At 42.7% G+C, this 19,966-nt stretch overlaps 2 protein-coding genes across 4 annotated transcripts in view; one reads left to right on the top strand and one right to left on the bottom strand.

Moving 5' to 3' along the window:
- Positions 1-12,254: 12,254 nt before the first annotated feature.
- On the top strand, positions 12,255-15,545 carry LOC124045664 (cytosolic sulfotransferase 2-like). 2 transcript variants are annotated; one of them, XM_046365153.1, is made up of 8 exons: positions 12,255-12,407; positions 13,532-13,670; positions 13,765-13,887; positions 14,066-14,166; positions 14,251-14,377; positions 14,471-14,568; positions 14,717-14,891; positions 15,289-15,545. In XM_046365153.1, exons 2-8 carry the CDS (start codon positions 13,532-13,534, stop codon positions 15,399-15,401), a joined length of 876 nt encoding a protein of 291 aa, XP_046221109.1. In that variant the 5' UTR covers positions 12,255-12,407; the 3' UTR covers positions 15,402-15,545. The 2 variants fall into 2 exon arrangements, with proteins under 2 accessions (XP_046221109.1, XP_046221108.1); XM_046365152.1 differs by lacking the exon at positions 12,255-12,407 and adding an exon at positions 13,150-13,294.
- Positions 15,536-19,966, bottom strand: part of LOC124045663 (proline-rich transmembrane protein 3) — a 30,270-nt gene continuing 25,839 nt past the window's right edge. For both annotated transcript variants that reach the window (XM_046365149.1, XM_046365151.1), the window contains exon 4: positions 15,536-19,966. This exon is cut by the window's right edge and continues 169 nt beyond it. In XM_046365149.1, coding sequence (XP_046221105.1) covers positions 18,034-19,966 — 1,933 coding nt within the window. In that variant the 3' untranslated portion in view covers positions 15,536-18,033.

Here is a 19,966-nt window from a genome sequence, read left to right as displayed (position 1 = left end):
CGGAAGGCAGAGGAAACGTTTTAATGGTGTAGAAAGCCCTGTATACAAAAAAATCCTAATGAGAATTGATCACCCTCATTAGAAATTGACGGAACAGCGGGATTTCATTATAAAATTCATGAGAAACACCATTCTCTAGCCAAATCATCATGTATCATTACTTTAGGAGATTATTATTATTTCCATATGGAGTTATAAAGAGTTGCAATTCTAAGTTGATTAGTTATTCAAATGTGTCTATTTTTGATTTAACATGCTTTTGTTTAATCATGAGGTCCTGGTCTTTGGGGTACTTAACCAGTGGTACTGTGTTCAGGCTGCATTATAGAAAGGATTATTTGTTAACCTTTCTAGCGCAGGCGGAACACCTCAACAACATTCCTCTGAAAAGGCAGCGTGCGAAATTCAAAAATATTTTTTAGAAATATGTAACTTTCACACATTAACAAGTCCAATACAGCAAATGACAGATAAACATATTGTTAATTAATCTACCCATCGTGTCCGATTAAAAAAATGCTTTACAGCAAAAGCACAACATATGATTATGTTAGATCACCGCCAAGTCAAAAAAACACACAGACATTTTTCCAGCCAAAGATAGGAGTCACAAAAAGCAGAAATATAAATCAAATGAATCACTAACCTTTGATGATCTTCATCAGATGACACTCATAGGACTTGTTACACAATACATGTATGTTTTGTTCGATAATGTCCACATTTATATCCAAAAATCTCAGTTTACATTAGCGCCTTACGTGCAGTAATGTTTTGATTCCAAAACATCCAGTGATTTTGCAGAAATACTCATAATAAACATTGATAAAAGATACTAGGGTTATTCACACAATTAAAGATAGACTTCTCCTTAATGCAACCGCTGTGTCAGATTTAAAATAAACTTTAAGGAAAAAGCATAATCTGGGAACGGCGCTCAGAACCCAAGACAGTCAAAGGAATATCCTCCATTTTGGAATCAACAAAGTTAGAAACAACACCATTGTAATGATCTTCTTCATCTGATGAGGAGTATGAAAGATCGGACAAAATGCAGCGTGTCCATGTTAATATTTATTTGAACTCAGAACACTAAGACAAAATAATGAAAATAGACCAACACGAAACAGTTCTGTCTGGTGCAGACAAAGAGACAGAAAACAACTACCCACAAATCATAGTGGGAAAACAGGCTGCATAAGCATGGCTCTCAATCAGAGACAACGATTGACAGCTGCCTCTAATTGGGAACCATACCAGGCCAAAACCAGAAATACAAAACATATAACAAAAACATAGAATTCCCACCCCAAATCACACCCTGACCAAACTAAAATAGAGTCATAAAAAAGGAACTAAGGTCAGGACGTGACAACCATAAATATTCACTTACCTTTGATGATCTTCATCAGAAGGCACTCCCAGGAATCCCATGTTGACAATAAATGACTGATTTGATCCATAAAGTTCCATCATTTATGTCCAAATAGCCACTTGTTGTTAGCGTGTCCAGCCCAGTAATCCATCTTCATGAGGCGCAGCCACTTCCTCCAGACAGAAACTCGAAAAGTTCCATTAGAGTCCTTTAGAAACATGTCAAACGATGTATGGAATCAATCGTTAGGATGTTTTCAACATAAAACATCAATAATGTTCCAACCGGAGAATTCCTTTGTCTTCAGAAAAGCACTGGAACGAGAAGTAACACTGTCGGGAGCACGCGTCATGAGACCAAGGCTCTCTGCCAGATCACTGACTCAAAGAGGTCTCATGAGCCCCTCCTTAATAGTAGAATTCTCATTCAAGTTTCAAAAGACGGTTGACATCTAGTGGAAGCCCTAGGAAGTGCAACCTCATCCATATCTCAATGTGTATTTGGTAGGCCAAGCTTTGAAAAACTACAAACCTTAGATGTCCCACTTCTTGCTTGGATTTTTCTCAGGTTTTCGCCTGCCATATGAGTTCTGTTATACTCACAGACATCATTCAAACAGTTTTAGAAACTTCAGAGTGTTTTCTATCCAATAATAATACTAATCATATATTAGTATCTAGGACAGAGTAGGAGGCAGTTCACTCTGGGCACACTATTCATCCAAAAGTGAAAATGCTGCCCCCTATCCCAAAAACCTCTTGAGATGAGCCGTTCCCCTCAGGGAACAGCTGAAAAGGTGGCGCAGGGAATGCAAAAATATTCTTTAGAAATATTTTACCTCCACACATTAACAAGTCCAATACCTCAAATGAAAGATAAACACCTTGTTCATCTACCCATCGTGTTAGATTTTTAAAATGTTTTACAGCGAAAACACAACATATATTTATGTTAGACCAACACCAAACCAAAGAAAAAACATAGCCATTTTTTCCAGACATAGATAAAATTCACAAAAGCAGGATTATAAATAAAATCAATCACTAACCTATTGAAAATCTTCATCAGATGATAGTCATATGACATGTTACACAGTACATTTATGTTTTGTTCAATACTATGCATTTTATATCCATAAATCTCGGTTTACATTGACGCCATGTTCAGAAATTCCTCCAAAATATCCGGAGGAATTATAGAAAGCTACGCCAGATAACAGAAACACTCATCATAAACTTTGATTAAAGATACATGTTCTATATATAATTAAAGATACACTGGTTCTTTATGCAACCGCTGTGTCAGATTTTTTAAAAACGTTATGGAAAAAGCCTAACATTGCAATAATCTGAGACGGCGCTCAGACGTAACAATATTTCTCCGCCATGTTGGAGTCAACAGAAATACAAAATTAATACATAAATATTCCCTTACCTTTGATGATCTTTCATCAGAATGTAGTGCAAGGAGTCCTAGTTCCACAATAAATTGTTTTGTTCCATAATGTCCAATACTAGTGTCCAAGTGGCAGCATTTGCTATCACTTTCAGCTCACGTGCCCAGAAACGGACTTCTGGTCCAGGATAACTTGCATGAAAACTTCCAAAAGACATATTCCAGGTCGAAAATACTGGTCAAACTAAGTGCAGAATCAATCTTCAGGATGTTATAATCATATATATCCAATAACGTTCCAACCGGATCATTCGTTTTCATCTTGGGCTGATTGGAACAGCCGTAGCACTCACAGAGAAATGCACCACAACAAAATGGCATTCTCTTGCGACACCGACTATTTTCCCTCCCATTAGGTCAAAGTTCACAGCAAATGCTCCATTACAATTTCTACTGAATGAGGACATCTAGTGGAAGACGTAGGAAGTGTTTACAGATTACAGATCCATAACTTGTTGGGAAGGGAGGGGGGGGGGCGAAGATGTCAAAGTTGCCCCAACTTTCAGGATTTCAAAACTTGTTTGGAAGATTGCCTGCCCTGTGAGTTCTGTTATACTCACAGACATAATTCAAACGGGTTTAGAAACTTCAGAGTGTTTTCTATACAATAGTAATAATAATATGCAGATATTAGCAATTTAGGACAGAGTTTGATGCAGTTCACTATGGGCACGCAATTCATCCAAAGTGAAAATACTGCCCCCTATCTCCAACAAGGTATTACCTCACGTGTCCGCGGTGATAAAGAATACACACAAATATATTATGCTCCATACATACAGTACGCTACAATAGAAATGTGTGGAATGGAAAATGTGAACACATGTGCAGATCCTGTTCTGATGGGAGATGAGCATATGTCTGCAGACGTGAACTGCACAAACAATTGGCAAGTGCTTGGGGAATTTTGTCCGTGTCAGAAATGTCCCAAAAATGTAATTGTCCGCAAAAGTAAAAATGACTATTTTTATGTGAATGAATGAGGAGGCGGAACACACCTAAATTCAAACTGTTTTTAGAAAATAAAATTATTTGAAATTGAAGTTGAAACAACCTATAAATATAAACAGGCTGCGTGCTTTAGTTTGAGGGCAGCGCAGATAAAATGTACTGTTACGTATCAATCACATTCTGGAATGGAGAGAACATTCTAACATCACATGCATAAAAAAACTCACGCTGGGGCGACCGTTAGAGATATTTGGAACTCACGCATGAAAGGGCTAGAATAGCCACACAGTCAAATAGGATGCTGTAGATAATTTTGATGGATAACACAAGAGGGCAACTGTAGGTGTGCAGAGTTTCAGACTGATAACTTCAGGAATGGGTGAGCTACATGACATTTAGCATGAAGTCACCCAGGTGTCCCACACAAGTTTCCCAAATGTACCCAAGTGACCGAATTGGTGAAATTACCTATAACTATATACAACAGTGCAAATAACTATATACAACATATCAAAACTCAATTCTAACACACACACAAGAAACATTAGAAATTTTTATTTATTTTTTAAACAGTACACCCTTTGGAAGTCCTCTACACAATATTTTGCTGCCTGTGCCATGTCCCATAGCAGTCTCTTTCTGATGTAAAGCAGAGGCAAACTGAGTAGTGCAGGTCATGCGACACAGAACACAACGATGCCTCCATGCTGTGCCCTTTTGGCCCTGAGGCACAGTCATGCCTGCAGTAATGAACTGTGGCATATAAACACCACTGGAGGCAGAAATAGAGGGGGCAGAGGTAGAGCGGGCAGCCTGGCATGGGGGCTCCCAGTCGGAGTCGCTATCACTGTGAAAGAAAACATTTAAAAAATATTTGTATTGTATGAGCCTTTTATCATCACATAAAATAAACAGAAATGTATTGTATAGAGCAGAGGGAACAGTCACTAAGGTGAAGTGCTGTTCCATTCAACTCCGGCCATTGTTGTGGGCCTGTCCTCCCCCGAACAGCACCCAACAGCTATTTCATATGGAAATGGAGAGTAGCAGGCGCCATGTGTGTGTTTGCTGTTCTACTCCATTCCATATGAATAAAAAAGAGGAAAATATACATATCTGACATGGAATATATATATATATATATACACACATGGCCACATACACACACACACACACACACACACACACACACACACACACACACACACACACACACACACACACACACACACACACACACACACACACACACACACACACACACACACACACACACACACACACACACACACACATTTCATACTTATTTTCCACCATCATTTGCAAATAAATTCATTAAAAATCCTACAATGTGATTTCTTGTATTTTTTTTTTCTCATTTTGTCTGACATAGTTGAAATGTACCTATGATGACATTACATTTACATTTAAGTCATTTAGCAGACGCTCTTATCCAGAAAATTGCAGGCTGATTGCAGGCTGATTAAATACTTGGTGGCTGACTAAATACTTCTTTGCCCCATTATATATATATTTATATCTCATAAAACGACATTAGCACTCCAGCTCCTCAGCTCCTATTTGAATCATAACACTCAAAGATTCCTCAAACAAAAAAAATCTGTCTCACTTTCCAGATCAATCTCTAATATAATCTGGTGCAAATCTGTATACTTAGACTTTGACTTCGCTTTTCCTGATTTATTCGCCATGATATCTTCAAAGAAATCGTTGAAAATACAACTTTCCGAAATACTGCTGTGCGTATCAAACGTCACAGCAACTCCTCTGATAGTTAAGGCGAGAATGGAGTTCATTACGCGTGCATTTACAAACAAGGAATGGTGGTCCAACCCAAAACCATTACATACTGACGTTTACCTCAGCTCATTGGCTATCTACCCAGCTAGATTTCAAGAAGATCAGTGGTCATTGGGCAGAAATACAATCAATCAACGAAGCTTCGCTAAAATTATTGGTGCACAAGGTAGTCATTGCTCGTTGTCTTCAAATCAGTTCACTTCGGTCAATACTCCCCGCAAAAAAAAACGTTTGGCTGTGTTGCAAACATCCAGAGTAAATGCACTGAAACTAACCGTGACTAGATAAATGATGGTTTACCGTGTGTAATTACGTCGAATGTTCCGTAAAAAATTGATAGAGATGGAATTCACGGCACAAACGAATTACAAAATGTTTCGATTTCGGCTATAAAAATTGATTTTATCAAAGGAAACGGCACTTCATTTGATCACTGGGACCCTCAGGAAGAGAAATAAGAGCAAGATATCAGAATGTAAGTCGTAATTTTACCTTCAGATGTGAATGTGTAAAAATATATATATATTGGATAAATATATGTTAATATTATCTAACGTTTGTAGGGTATCCATCCTTTACGCAGTTACTCAGGGGAATAAATGATCTGGAACAGCCTTCGTAAGAAGTGGGTTCAGAGGAGCAACACACATGCAGCCAGTCCCCGTCACATTATTGTAGATGTAAGTCCAAGAATGAAATACATAAGAATATTTATACATTAAAAACCAAAAGTGTGCACCCTATATTAAAAGCTATTTTTGTGTTTACAGCTGACATACCGCCAAGAAGGATAACAGCATTATGTACTCTGAACGACTATGGCGGAGAAGATGACACAGATGCTATTCTCCCGTTCTGTACGAAAGTTTTTTTCAAACGACCCATCAATTCCCCTGGGAACCTCCACCCGCTCGCTCCATATTCCAGACCCAAACAATCAATGCAGAACTCGTACTTGCGCAGAATCACCCCCTCCCGAAAAGTTCTACCTGGCAGGGAACTTACTGCTTCAAGAAATGGCGCTACATGTACACGGTATGAAGCCATTATATATATATATTATTAGTTATACATATTTTATTATTTATACATGTTTTGATGATTGAATATGTTAAAACAATGACAAATGTTTTTTCAGACTCCAACGAGACAGGTCCGGCAGAATCTGGAATACCTGGTGAAAAAAGTCAAGAGTCCCCGGTTTCCGCGATTCGTCAGAACAGCCCTCGTCAAAAAAGCAGAGGTAGTATAATTGTATTGTTAATATGTAGTATTATACCTGAAATGTATTTGACATTTTTTATCTAATATATTTTCTTTCAGACTTCTCCCCGGCATTCAACAGCACAGAACCACATACACACCTAGAGCACACAGAGGATTTCGGCTCACCGGACATTCACAATAAAACACCGAAACCGGAGGATTTCACTGTTTTAAATGACATTTCAGAGGTAGACAACCTGCTATTACGGGAGGCGGCCAACCTTCTTGATTCAGCCAATTCTTTGGTGGTAACACCCGAACCTGAAATAGAACAAGCTAGGTTTTGCACAGCCATTTCCAGGGCTCTAAAATCCCAAGAGGTTTTGCTCCACAAACGAATGGGGGCTTTACTCGAGCGACAATACCGCCAGAATCTATCCTTCTGGCATAGAACAATGCCACGTTTGTTAAACAGCAATCCGATTAAAAAACGCAAATACAGGTTCTAAAAACATATGTAACATGTATCCTTCCAGAATACCACAAGAACACACATCATTAATTATCCAAATGGCTGAGCCAACAGACATAATTGAGACAGTTGAAACCCTGTTAACCATATGAATGAGGCTGGGGTAACAGACATAATACCGATAGATGAAAACATATTATCCCAGATTAGAATAATTAATCGTATGAATGAGTCAGAGACGACCGATGGAAAACTGTTATCCCAGATTCCTGAAGCCCTCATATCAATAATTAACCAGATGAATGAGAGCATAAGATCTTCTACATCGGACCCCCCACAAACCCCGCCATTAACGCCCATGTCCGAAGAGTCTGAAACGCAATACGATGGTTTTGAGGAATTGGAAAATTGTCTAATTAATGAGGCGGGAGATGGTATTGATAGAAATGTTCGGGTTGTGTACCGAATTCAATTCTGCAATACAGAGATTCGACAATTTTTTAATTTCACATGGGTGAATCAGAATCTTGATTATGCAATGTTTTATGTCATGATCCTGGATAGTCTGAACGAACTGTTAGACAGGGCAAGAGATTATGGTGAACCTCGTGATGTCTTACAGTAGGACATTTGTGGAGATCGCCTGCATAACACTGTATCTCTTATTTTACCCAATGGCGAAGCAGATCTTGAACAATTTATAGCCCTGCTGGAACGACTTGTTCAATCTAATTTATCCATCATAGCTGATAGGACCCTCAAGCTTGTAGTGCAAATAATACATCAACCCTGGGTGGCGTGGGTCAGAGAAGGAAACTAGATAGCCTAATACAATCAGAAATCATCAGCAATAAAAGGGCATATCTCATAAACGTTCACAATCCTGGTAATAAGCTATGCTTTGCAATAGGCCTAGCACATTTACTCAACCCTGGGTGTACTGATCTAGTGGTGTTACACAAGGCTAGAGAGCTCCAAACGGCCGTGAGTCTAGGTATACAGGATGCGGGGGCTTTCTTGGACATAGTCCAATTTGAAAACTTTCTGAACATCAAGATTGTGTTTTGTACCACAGTAGAGCTAATGCAGCTCTCTTGAAATTCCAAAACAACCCACAACCTCATCCTCAGATTCTGTACTTTTATGTGCAAAACACCCACTTTTATGCTATTACTAACATCACAGCGTTTTTAGGCACACCATATGTGTGTCCATCCTGCCATACCAGCTACACCCGAAAGGGGGGGCACTCGTGCCGTTATAACTGTTCAGTATGTCTGGATGAAAATTGTCCAATGCAGCACTTAAATCTGACACCCTGTGCGGATTGTCCCCGCACATGTCGTTCGGACTACTGTTACGAAAAACACAAAATTGAAACATGACACCCCAAGGCCTGTAAATCTGTAAGCAGTTGTGACATTAAAGGTGAGATACCTCTGTAAAACCATTTATTTAGTTCATAATATTTAGTACAGACCTTTTTAAAACATCTTATAATTAATCCAAAAGAACTTTACTATTAATTTATTACAGATAAAGGGCCGGTTAGCCCTGACCCCCATCAGTCTCCAATTCACCAGCGTCAACACAGGCTCTCTTGCTTGCAGGATATCCCACACATGCTCCGTCAAGGCTCCGTAAGTTTTCACTCCAGGGATAGATCAAACGTCTGGCATGTAGATCCTGGGTATGTCTTAAGGATAGACGCAGCCAGCGCCCTAATTGATCACGATTTTGGAAAAGACTGTCCAGCTTATTCATCAGGGTTATGAATATAGGGTAATCAATCCATTTAAAGCTAAATACGGGCATAAAAAGTTTACATCCTTGCAGGCTTTGGAAAATACATATGAACTGACAGACTTTGCCGCATTTGTACTACCAAATTGTTCACATGCTAAAATTGTCACTTTGGAGTCGGGGCTATACGCCATTGAAGCGATTCTTAGGGCCTTCAAATCACTGCGCCCGCACAGAAGTTCTTCCATTGCATATCCTGGCAGGGTTGGACCACTTAGGGCCTGTTCAATTTGACAGAGCGCTAGCCTTATCTTAAGCCATTCTCTCATACGCAGCTCAGGAGAAAAACTCCCGGATTTTGCATGATAAAGATAAATCAGACGTTTGACCCGCGCCGTCTACTTTATTCTCTCTCATGTCTCAATGATCTCTGAGTTGGTCTGGAAACCAAACACCTTCATATGGACATCAAAGACCTCATCTGGGGTAAGATACTGTACATTCCATCCTGAGTGGTCAGTGGACTCTGTGATTCGGTGAAATTCATCACCCGTCCCATGTAAATCACCTCCAATACCTGTTTGTCCAGCTTTGTGCGACACTCATGAAGCCCACTGTTGGAGCGGCCAAGGGGGTGAGGACGTGTCACGCCTTGATCTATTGCATCTGTATTGTGCTTGTCTCCACCCCCCCAACGGGTGTCTCCCATTTGTCCCCATTATCCCCTGTGTATTTATACCAGTGTTAACTGTTTGTCTGTTGCCAGTTCGTCTTGTCCCATCAAGTCCTACCAGCATGTTGTCCCATTTTCAAGTCTGTCTAGTTACTGTTTTCTAGTCTTCCCGGTTCTGACCATTCCGCCTGCCCTGAGCCTGCCTGCCGTTCTGTACCTCATTGACTCTGCCCTGGACTACTGATCATTCTGCCTGCAATGAGCCTGCCTGCTGTTGTGTGCCTCTTTGACTCTGCCCTGGATTAATGACCTGCCTGACCTCAACCTGCCCTGGCCTGTCCCCTTGTATAAAACATATTATGAGAACTGTACTATCCACCTCCTGTGGCTGCAACTGGGTCATATCCTGAGTCGTGATAGGGCCACACACTTTGAGAAGCATAAGAAGAGTGACAATGAACAGATCCATGGCGTTAACAGGCTGTCTCAGCCTCCAGTATTTATGCTGCAGTAGTTTATGTGTCAGAGGGCTAGGGTCAGTTTGTTATATCTGGAGTACTTCTCCTGTCCTATTCGGTGTCCTGTGTGAATCTAAGTGTGCGTTCTCTAATTCTCTCCTTCTCTCTTTCTTTCTCTCTCTCGGAGGACCTGAGCCCTAGGACCATGCCCCAGGACTACCTGACATGATGACTCCTTGCTGTCCCCAGTCCACCTGACCGTGCTGCTGCTCCAGTTTCAACTGTTCTGCCTTATAATTATGAACATTTGAACATCTTGGCCATGTTCTGTTATAATCTCCACCCGGAACAGCCAGAAGAGGACTGGCCACCCCACATCGCCTGGTTCCTCTCTAGGTTTCTTCCTAGGTTTTGGCCTTTCCTAGGTTTTGGTTTTGGCCTAGTTTTTCCTAGACACCGTGCTTCTACACCTGCATTGCTTGCTGTTTGGTGTTTTAGGCTGGGTTTCTGTACAGCACTTTGAGATATCAGCTGATGTACGAAGGGCTATATAAATACATTAGATTTGAATTGATAAGTGCTATAAGCCAGTGTAAGACAATATATATCAAACTCAGACTGGGCATTTGATCATAACATCTCTGGCATTTAAATAAAGATAATTGTTTGAAGAAATGACACAGTCTCTCTCAGTAAGAATTTCCACAACACTGGGGCAAAGGTTTACCTTTCAATAGGACAACGTACCTAAGCACACTGTTTTTGCTTCGTCATTATGGGGTATTGTGTATGGATTGATGAAGGGGGGGTGGAACGATTTAATCAATTTTAGAATAAGGCTGTAACGTAACAAAATATGGAAAAAGTTAAGGAGTCTGAATACTTTCCAAATGCACTGTATGGCAGAACCAAATCGGAGATAGTTAGGAGCAAGTCCATGAAATGTTTTGTAGGTTAGCAGTAAATCCTTAATCAGCCCTAGCTTAAACTGGAAGCCAGCATAGAGAGTCTAGCACTGAAGTAATATGATAACATTTTGGGGGTCTAGTCCAGATTCTAGCAGACATACAGTATTTAGCGATAACTGAAGTTTATGTAGTGCTTTTCTCCAGGTAGCCGGAGAGTATAGCGTTGCAGTAGTCTAATCTAGAAGTGACAAAAGCATGGATGAGCTTTTCTGCATCCTTTTGGGGCAAAAAGTTATAGATTTTTGCAATGTTACAAAGACGGAAAAAAAATCTGCCCTTGATAGGTTCATCAAAACAGCGATCAGGGTTCAGATTAACGCTGAGGTCCTTCACAGTTTTATTTGAGACGACTGACAACCATCAAGATGAATTGTCAGATCCAACAGCAGATCTCTTTGTTTCTTGGGACCTAGAAATAGCATCTCTGTTTTGTCTGAGTGTAAAAGTAAAACATTTGCTGCCATCCACTTCCTTTTGTCTGAAACACAGGATTCCAGGGTAGACAATTTTGTGGCTTCACAGTATTTCATCTAAATGTACAGCTGTGTGTCGTCCACTTAGCAGTGAAAGTTGACATTGTGTTCCCGAATGACATCACCAAGGGGTGGAATATGTAGAATGTATAGAATATAATATCTCTCTCTTTTAGACAGATAATATCTAAACCAGGCAATAACTTGTCCGTGTAGCCGTATTAGGGTTTCCAATCTCTCCAAAAGAACGTTGTGAATGATGGTGTCCACACACACACACACACACACACACACACACACACACACACACACACACACACACACACACACACACACACACACACACACACACACACACACACACACACACACACACACACACACACACACACACACACACACACACGTTCATTATGCCTGTGAGAACCTTAACACATACCTTACTAAAGGTGGATTTACTCTGGATCTCCTCAACTACTGTATGCACATTTACCTGTGACATCTGACCTCCTCACCAAACCTCCTTACCAAGTAACATTACAGAGTATATTTTTGTATTGATTGTGTTCGCCTAACAAGCAACTGGGTGATCAAAGGTTGGGGCAGTAGGTGAAAGATGTGTGTAGATGCCTCACACATTGCACGGGCACACACTCTTCAGCCTAGTCTTTGGTCAGGTAAGAGTTAGACACACCCACACTGTTGAAAAGTGATTTAGACAGTGTGTTGAAGACTGTGCAGGAAGTTTGAGGTCAAAGAAAAGACAAAGACACTATCTACCCCAGGACACTGCCCACTCAGTAGCCTATCAGGTGAGTAAGTGTGTGTGTGTGCTTTGATGGAAGGTGGGTGATTGAGTATGTTTGGGGTCCGATCAGGTGTGTAATGGCATCCGCATACATAGGTTGGGTTTGTTCCTAGCAGAACTTGGCAAGGTGAAGCAAACGCCATTCACATGAAAAACAAGAAAAACGAGGCATATTTACCGTTTGTATCTCTTGAGGCGGCTTGTCAACAACATAGCCAGTGCATTTCCTCAAAATAGTGAGAATTGATCTAAGCTCATTCAAGAAATCTGTAATTAATTTGGAAGTTTTTGCAGAGGAGGTCTTAGTTGAGTAATCTAACTAAGAGATTTGGTGCAGTATTTCTCAAGTGAAAATTTGCATGAAAACTAGTCTTCTGACATTGAGTGACAACAAACACTTAATAAAAAAATCCCAACTGCTGACCAATCACAGAAAAACGTCTAACCTCAAGAAAAAATGTTTGCTTGAATAGCCGTGAAAAACCCCCACCATACGGTGTTGAACACCAAAATGTACAAAAACGTCACAAAATGTTGTCATAATATATGCGTGGACTGTTTCAACTGGGAAGCATATGGTAAACTTTAGGTAAAGTTTGTTTGCTCAACCCTGTGTCCAGCAGCCATTGCAATGGTCAGCTGCCACCCAGTGGTGTATTTCTGGTAGTGTCAGTGCCCCCTGGTGATTAAGTATTGACATGAAATACTGTGAGGGAGAGCAGAAAAGCCCCTCAACTCTGGAGTAGATCCAGAACAAACCCGACCCTGAAGAGCAAAAGAATGAAGAGAGAATGGGGGAGGAGACAGGAAGGGAGGAGCACAGAGAATAAAAGAGGAGTCATTTTGTAAGCAGTGCATTCACCCTGAGGTAACTTACTCAGAAAGAACAGGGTAAGTCAACTATTTTGGTTTGTAGGAATTGCTTTCACATGTAGTACGTGTAGTTTTAACTGTCATAATTTGAGAAATATTAAGACTTAGTCTTTGTTAACATTTGTAGGCGATCATATCAATGGAGCAATATTCCTCTCTATGTTTGAATAATACAACCATCCAGATCACTTAATATATCCAAGCATAAACAATACTGTGGTGATCCTTGATCGAAATCATGTCCCACTTTTACAGATGGAGCTGCCACCTCGACCAAAACTCTTTGACTTCCATGGAGTCTCCATGACCAACTACTTCACTGACAACTGGGACAATGTACAGAACTTCCAGGCCAGACCAGATGACATTCTCATCGCTACCTACCCCAAAGCAGGTCTCTCTCAGTCTGAGGTTGATGTTTCATGAAAGATTGTGTTTGGGTTTGTGAATGACTGTGTACATTTCCCCTATCTGTATTCCCCTCTTAGGAACCACATGGGTCTCCTACATTCTAGACCTGCTGTATTTTGTCCAGACAGCCCCTGAGCGTCAGAGACCCATCTTTGAGAAAGTTCCTTTTCTGGAGTTGCTCATCCCTCTTCACCCTCCAGGTTAGAATAAAGCACTGGAAAACTTAATCATACCTCTACTATTTTGTCATTTCTCTGTAAAAAAAATTGCTGATGTCTTCAAAGCAGTAACTAAAGTATTTAATATCTTGACAGAATCTGCCGAACAGTGATAATATCCATCAAACATTATTTTGCATTATTATATTGTTTGTCCCAGGGGTGGAGGTGCTGGACAACTTAACCACCACTCCTCGCCTCATCAAGACTCACCTCCCAGTCCAGCTGCTTCCCAAGTCCTTCTGGGAGAAGAACTGCAGGGTACAGTATTTGTAACTTGTTCTCTATGTTCCTTCACTATATAACCACTATATATAAATGCAATCTCCCTCTCTCTTTCTGCAGATAGTGTATGTAGCCCGTAATGCCAAGGACAATGCAGTGTCTTATTTCCACTTTGACCGTATGAACCAGGCCGAGCCAGAGCCAGGAGACTGGGACAACTACTTACAGAGATTCATGGATGGAAAGAGTGAGTGAAGGAGAGAATGAACTAGTGAATGAATGAGCAAGTGATAATAGTCCCCATTCACATTATGAGTTTGTCTACTCTGCACTTCCTCAGTGGTGTTTGGTTCATGGTACGACCATGTGACTGGTTGGTGGGAGAAGAAACAGACTCACTCCAAAATCCTCTACCTCTTCTATGAGGACATGGTTGAGGTGAGTAGAATGCTGATGCTAGATATGTGTTAGAGTATTATTAACGTGCATCTAGTGAACTCAGTGCACACATATGCTCAAGAGCCATTCTAACTGCTGCTCTAGGAGGTTAGCTGTTTCTACATCCAGTGTGTATGTGATCCTACAGGATACGGGGAGAGAGCTGGACAGGCTGTGCTCCTTCCTAGGTTTGTCTCCTTCAGCAGAGGAGAAGGAGAGGGTGAAAGGAGGAGTGCAGTTTGATATAATGAAGAAGAACAGCATGGCCAACTACTCCACCAACCCAGTCATGGACTTTAAGATATCTCCCTTTATGCGCAAAGGTGTGTGAGTGTGTGAGAGAGAATGAGAGAGAGAAATAAACATTAAACTGCTGGAGCTCAGCTCTTCCAGCTATCACAACAGACACACATGAACACACTGAGAGACACAGCGTCGTCACAGACACCAACACATATGTGCCTGTACCTGGTGTGGAGACATTCTGGATCTACTGAATGATCAAACTATCAATATACCTGTTTGTCTGTCTGTCTGTCTGTCTGTCTGTCTGTCTGTCTGTCTGTCTGTCTGTCTGTCTGTCTGTCTGTCTGTCTGTCTGTCTGTCTGTCTGTCTGTCTGTCTGTCTGTCTGTCTGTCTGTCTGTCTGTCTGTCTGTCTGTCTGTCTGTCTGTCTGTCTGTCTGTCTGTCTGTCTGTCTGTCTGTCTGTCTGTCTCCAGGAAAGGTTGGTGACTGGAAGAACCATTTCACTGTGGCCCAGAGTGAACAGTTTGATGAAGACTATAAGAAGAAGATGGAAAACACTCAGCTGCGGTTTCGCACAACAATTTAGGACTGTCTTCATTATCTAAAGCACTCTGCAGGTCTTAAGAACGTAACTGCATGTAAAAATGTAATAACACATAATCCTGTAAGTATGAGCAGCAAAGACATACTGTCTAACTACTATAAATAAACAACACCAGATGTCAATGTTTATTTTATTTCTCATGTTTATTTGAAACCAGATAAGAGGCAGCAGCACAAAAATAATACAACTTCATATATAAACCGAGTCAATGAGCAAATGAATGTTTTAATATCTCTACTACTGTACCTCTGCACTGTCACTACTGTATGGAGAGGAGAACGGATTGGTTTACTGTAGTATGGCACATACTGCATTGGTGGAGGAAACACCACAAACATCCCGACAACTGTCAGTCACTGATGAAGGTTCTCCTCAAACCCATAATGAAATAAAGGAGGCAGAAGTGCCCCAGATCACTGATACAGGGTCAAATATTCTTCACCCACCATAATGGTTAAGGATAGAATTGGAGGTAGGGTAATCTGATCCTGGACCTGTGGTTATAAGGATGATTTCTACAGTACCTCGAGAGAAACAGCAAAGTACACTGAAATCAGACGGGGTCAATGAAATGTAGACAACAACATAATCCCACTGTACTGTACTGTAAATACCACACAAGTCAACCATTTCACATCACAGGGAGAGACTGCACTGACCCTGAGGAAGGCAGGAAACAGGAAACACGAGATCCTGTCACACAAGGACCTGGGTTGTGTTCAGTAGGACACGTTTGGAAGGATTTTGAAACAGAAAAAAATGCATGAGTTTCTTATTGGAAGGCTTCCGGTAGTACCTCCCCATTTCACACCGTTTCAAAACATGTTCTCTCATTTTGTGCCTATTTTACTCAACCCGGGTCTCAAGTGGAAATATGGGATTGACTTCTGAAATCCGTTCAAGATCACTGAACAGTTTTGAACAGTTTTGAAATGATGCAGCTCCAAATGAGGACGTGCCATTGCCACTGATCTTTAACACCTAAACATTAAACACTAACCATTGTAGAAGTTCCAGGTACAGTTGTGAAACCTTTTTCGACACTTCTATCCCTGAACATCCTAAATTAGGGCTGGACAGTCACTGTTTCCAATATTCCTCCCCAAGCCAGCGCCATTTATCACTCTCTTAGTAGACAACTGTTCTATACTTCAGCAAGACCACTTGCGATTGTCCTCACAGTAAATACCTTTATTTACAAACAGAAAAAAAGAACTGCATTTACATACCTTCTTATGTCACATAATATACTTATGATTTTTTTCTGTAATAAAAATACTTCAGTCTAGAGTGCTCAGGTCTAGGCTTATAGACATCTGTAAAGTACTACTATAGTACAGGAGCGTTGTGCTTCACAGTAGGTCAGCGTTGTGTAATGCAACACAGCTTAACTGTGTGATGCAATGAGTACAGCTAAAAATAACTCAAGTCCACGGTATACACTGATATGCTGCAAATGATCAAATGTTGTGGATATGTTTACACTGTTGCCAGGATTATTGAATGTTAAAATGCAGTCATATCCTTTGACGGGCCGTGATGATAGAATGTACTAGAATCAGCAGGCGAAATGTACCAGCGTCACGTTCAAACAAAAATGTCTTAGAATGTCTAGTGTTAGCAGGAACTATTTTAGCTAGAGCTCCAGGCATCAGCCACAGCTACACAGGTCAACTTTCTTTCTGCAGTAGTATCTCTAGGCGGTTGCTTTCATTATGTAATAAACATCACATTTACATACAAGGCAGACTGCACTGAAACAGAAACTCAATTATGAGCAGATAACTAGTAATCCTATGTTTTTGGAGTGTGGACTTCTACGCTACTTTCCTGCTAGAGGAACTACGGAAAGACACCATTGTCAGTCAGGTAATGCGTTATTAATGTATTTTGAAGCATAACATCAAAACAACCACCGACATTATCAATGTTTATGGCACATATCCTAAAAACACATTAACGGATGTATGCATCAAGTTGACATATCAAAGACAGCAGATTAATACTATCAACGCAAACAAAGTCAATAACTTCATATAAAGACATTTTCACAGGGAGCACCATGGCTTTCATAAAAGTAGGAGCTACCACGTTCATATTTGACATACATCCATAAAACATGGTATCTAAGAAATGGATCCTCAGAGGGAATTGTAGGGATGACCAATTTGAAGGAATCCCTGGGTTGTTATCAATATGAATCCTGTGCCCATTCCTCTGTTCTCTCAAGACCACCTTAAACAGAAGTGTTACAAAGAGTAAATGTATGCGCTGCAGTATGTGAGGCTTGAAATGTAGCGAGTGCATCAAAGGTACACAGGTGTGTATCTGTAGGCATGAGTGTGTGTGTGTTGTTGTTTGAACCCGTGCTCTCTGCCGCAGAATCTGATCCCGGTTAGCAGCCTTTGAACCACTCTGATTTAGAGCAAACACTGGATAATATCCCATATAAGACAACTATTTTAGTCAGGGGAAGCTTATCTGTATTTTCCCTCAGTTTCTTAAAATAAGTCCTCTGTCCATGATTCACATGGCAGTTTGAATGTAGTTGAGTCAATGTTTATGATAAAGTCTATCTAGTTGACAAGATATAGTTAAAGTTATCACCTAAGAGTTAAGGTATTACGTAAGTTTGGTTCTTGATGGTTTTGTTTGGGGCTTGGTCATTGGTCCAGATGTCCTGGGTTGGAGTTGAGGGTTCAGAGGTTAATAATCTCACTGCTGATGCTGGCAGAGTCATCCTGCCTGCTGACCTCCAGGTAGCTCTTCCCATCCTCCCTGCCTTCCCTCCCACTCTGTGTCTCAGAGTCTGGGGTGAGGAACGGCCTTGTGTCGTCTCCTCCCTCGTTCCCGAGATGTCCCGTGGAGGTTCTAGAGGGGCGCAGGGAAACGGGACAGGACACTGAGGAAGGGACACTGACCCCCCATCCCCGACCCAGCGATGCCCCTGGTTAGAGGGCGTGGGAGGAGCAGTGACCTGCCTGCTGGGAACACTGCTGAGCACACTACCCCCCAGTGGCACAGAGAACTCTGTACGGGCTGAGCGGTCCTCGCTGCTGTCAGAGATCTGAGGGTCGCTGTTCCTGCGGAGCCAGGGCCCCCCCTGGCTGACAGCTGAGCCTGGTGAAGGAGTGGGTGAGGGGCCACACAGGGGCTGGAACAAGCTGCCCCCATGGAGGAGGTGCTCACGGTGCAGGGCCTCATCGATGCTGCGGCCCAGATCGATGGGGGAGGGGGGTCGCAGGTCAAAATCATACAGAGACACCCCTGACTCTTTCTCCTGCTCTAGGCTGCCGCTCTGAGAGTGCTGTAGTGGCCGACCTAACGGCTGCAGCCGCAGCAGTGACCCTGTGGACCCGTCAGACATTCCCCTTTCTGCAGACCTGCCCCTCTGGTTGCGGCCTCGGTTACTGTCCTTGACACAGCGCGGCTGTGAGGGTGGAGCCTCACGGTTTCTGATCAGGCTCTTACTGATGTCTGCCCCCGAGCGTTCCTGCCCTGCCCAGTTATTAGGCAGCTCCCCTGCCCCTCCTCCTACTGATCCTCCCACTCCGTTACTTTCTGACTTCCTACAGGGCTTTCCTGTCAGGCTCTGGACTATCTTGGCCCAGCAGGTGTGTTTGTGTGTCGACCCAGAGGACTGTCCAGGGGAGGGGAGATCTACTCCCGCCCTGCCCTCCCCTGCTCCTCCATCTCCTCTGTCTCGGGCCCCCGGGGGCCTCCAGAACACCCAGGATCCCAATAGGAGGAGAGAAAAGGCCCAGGCCAGCTCCAACAGTCGGGCCCAGAAGTGCACCAGCCACCAGCCCCAGCAGAAGCGCCTCCAGTCCCCCAACATCCCGTATAGCCACAGGGTGGAATGGACATGGAGGCCACAGCACAGCACCCCCAGGAGGGCACACACTGCCAGCACACGACCCAGCACCAACCCTGCCCTCCTACGCCCCGGCCAGGCTTTAACGGCCCTCCCCTCCTCTAGGACAGGTGGCTGGGCAGTGGGATGGCGGAGGCGGGGGAAGATGTAGCACAGGTAGCCCAGACAGAGAGCCAGGCCCCAGCAGAGAGACAGAGATTGCAGGGTGACAGGCACGGCTGGGGACAGGGCTGGGGAGAGCAGGTCAGCAGCCAGAAGCAGGGTGCACTGTAACACAGCCAATACAGCTACCAGAGGAGGGCGCTCCAGAGCAGAGGGCAACAGACTCACTCCTGTCCCCTTCATGGCCAGCAATGCCAGGGCAGCCTGCGTCCACACCAGTAACGGCAGAGGGAGGTTATAGAGAGCAGTCACCGCAGGCCGGGGAAGAATCTTCCTTGTTCCGTAGGGGTCAATCATGAACAGGGCTGCTCTTGCTGCGCCCACCAGGAGTAGGAGGGCATTAGCCAGGGTCAGGGCACCGCGGTGAGGGCAGTGCATGCTGGGGGATAGGGCCAGGCCCAGGGCGGCTCCAGCCAGGAGGAGCAGGAAGAGGCCAGCAGAGCCGTAGACATGGAGCTCCCAGGCGAAGGACAGCGTCCTGCTCAGGTCATCCCACAGCAGAGAGGTGCCG

The sequence above is a fragment of the Oncorhynchus gorbuscha genome, linkage group LG10, assembly GCF_021184085.1.
Source record: "Oncorhynchus gorbuscha isolate QuinsamMale2020 ecotype Even-year linkage group LG10, OgorEven_v1.0, whole genome shotgun sequence".
Lineage (NCBI taxonomy): Eukaryota > Metazoa > Chordata > Actinopteri > Salmoniformes > Salmonidae > Oncorhynchus > Oncorhynchus gorbuscha.
The sequence above is the reverse complement of the archived record's forward strand: the minus strand, read 5'-3'. Positions and strand labels throughout refer to the sequence as shown.

What these genes read in the sequence shown, in the direction of transcription:
- LOC124045664 (XM_046365153.1), top strand. Translation starts at nt 13,532, where the DNA reads ATGGAGCTGCCACCTCGACCAAAACTCTTTGACTTCCATGGAGTCTCC. An exon ending in CATCCCTCTTCACCCTCCAG is followed by an intron (nt 13,888 to 14,065) that starts GTTAGAATAAAG and finishes TGTTTGTCCCAG; the next exon opens with GGGTGGAGGTGCTGGACAAC. An exon ending in TCTGGGAGAAGAACTGCAGG is followed by an intron (nt 14,167 to 14,250) that starts GTACAGTATTTG and finishes CTCTTTCTGCAG; the next exon opens with ATAGTGTATGTAGCCCGTAA.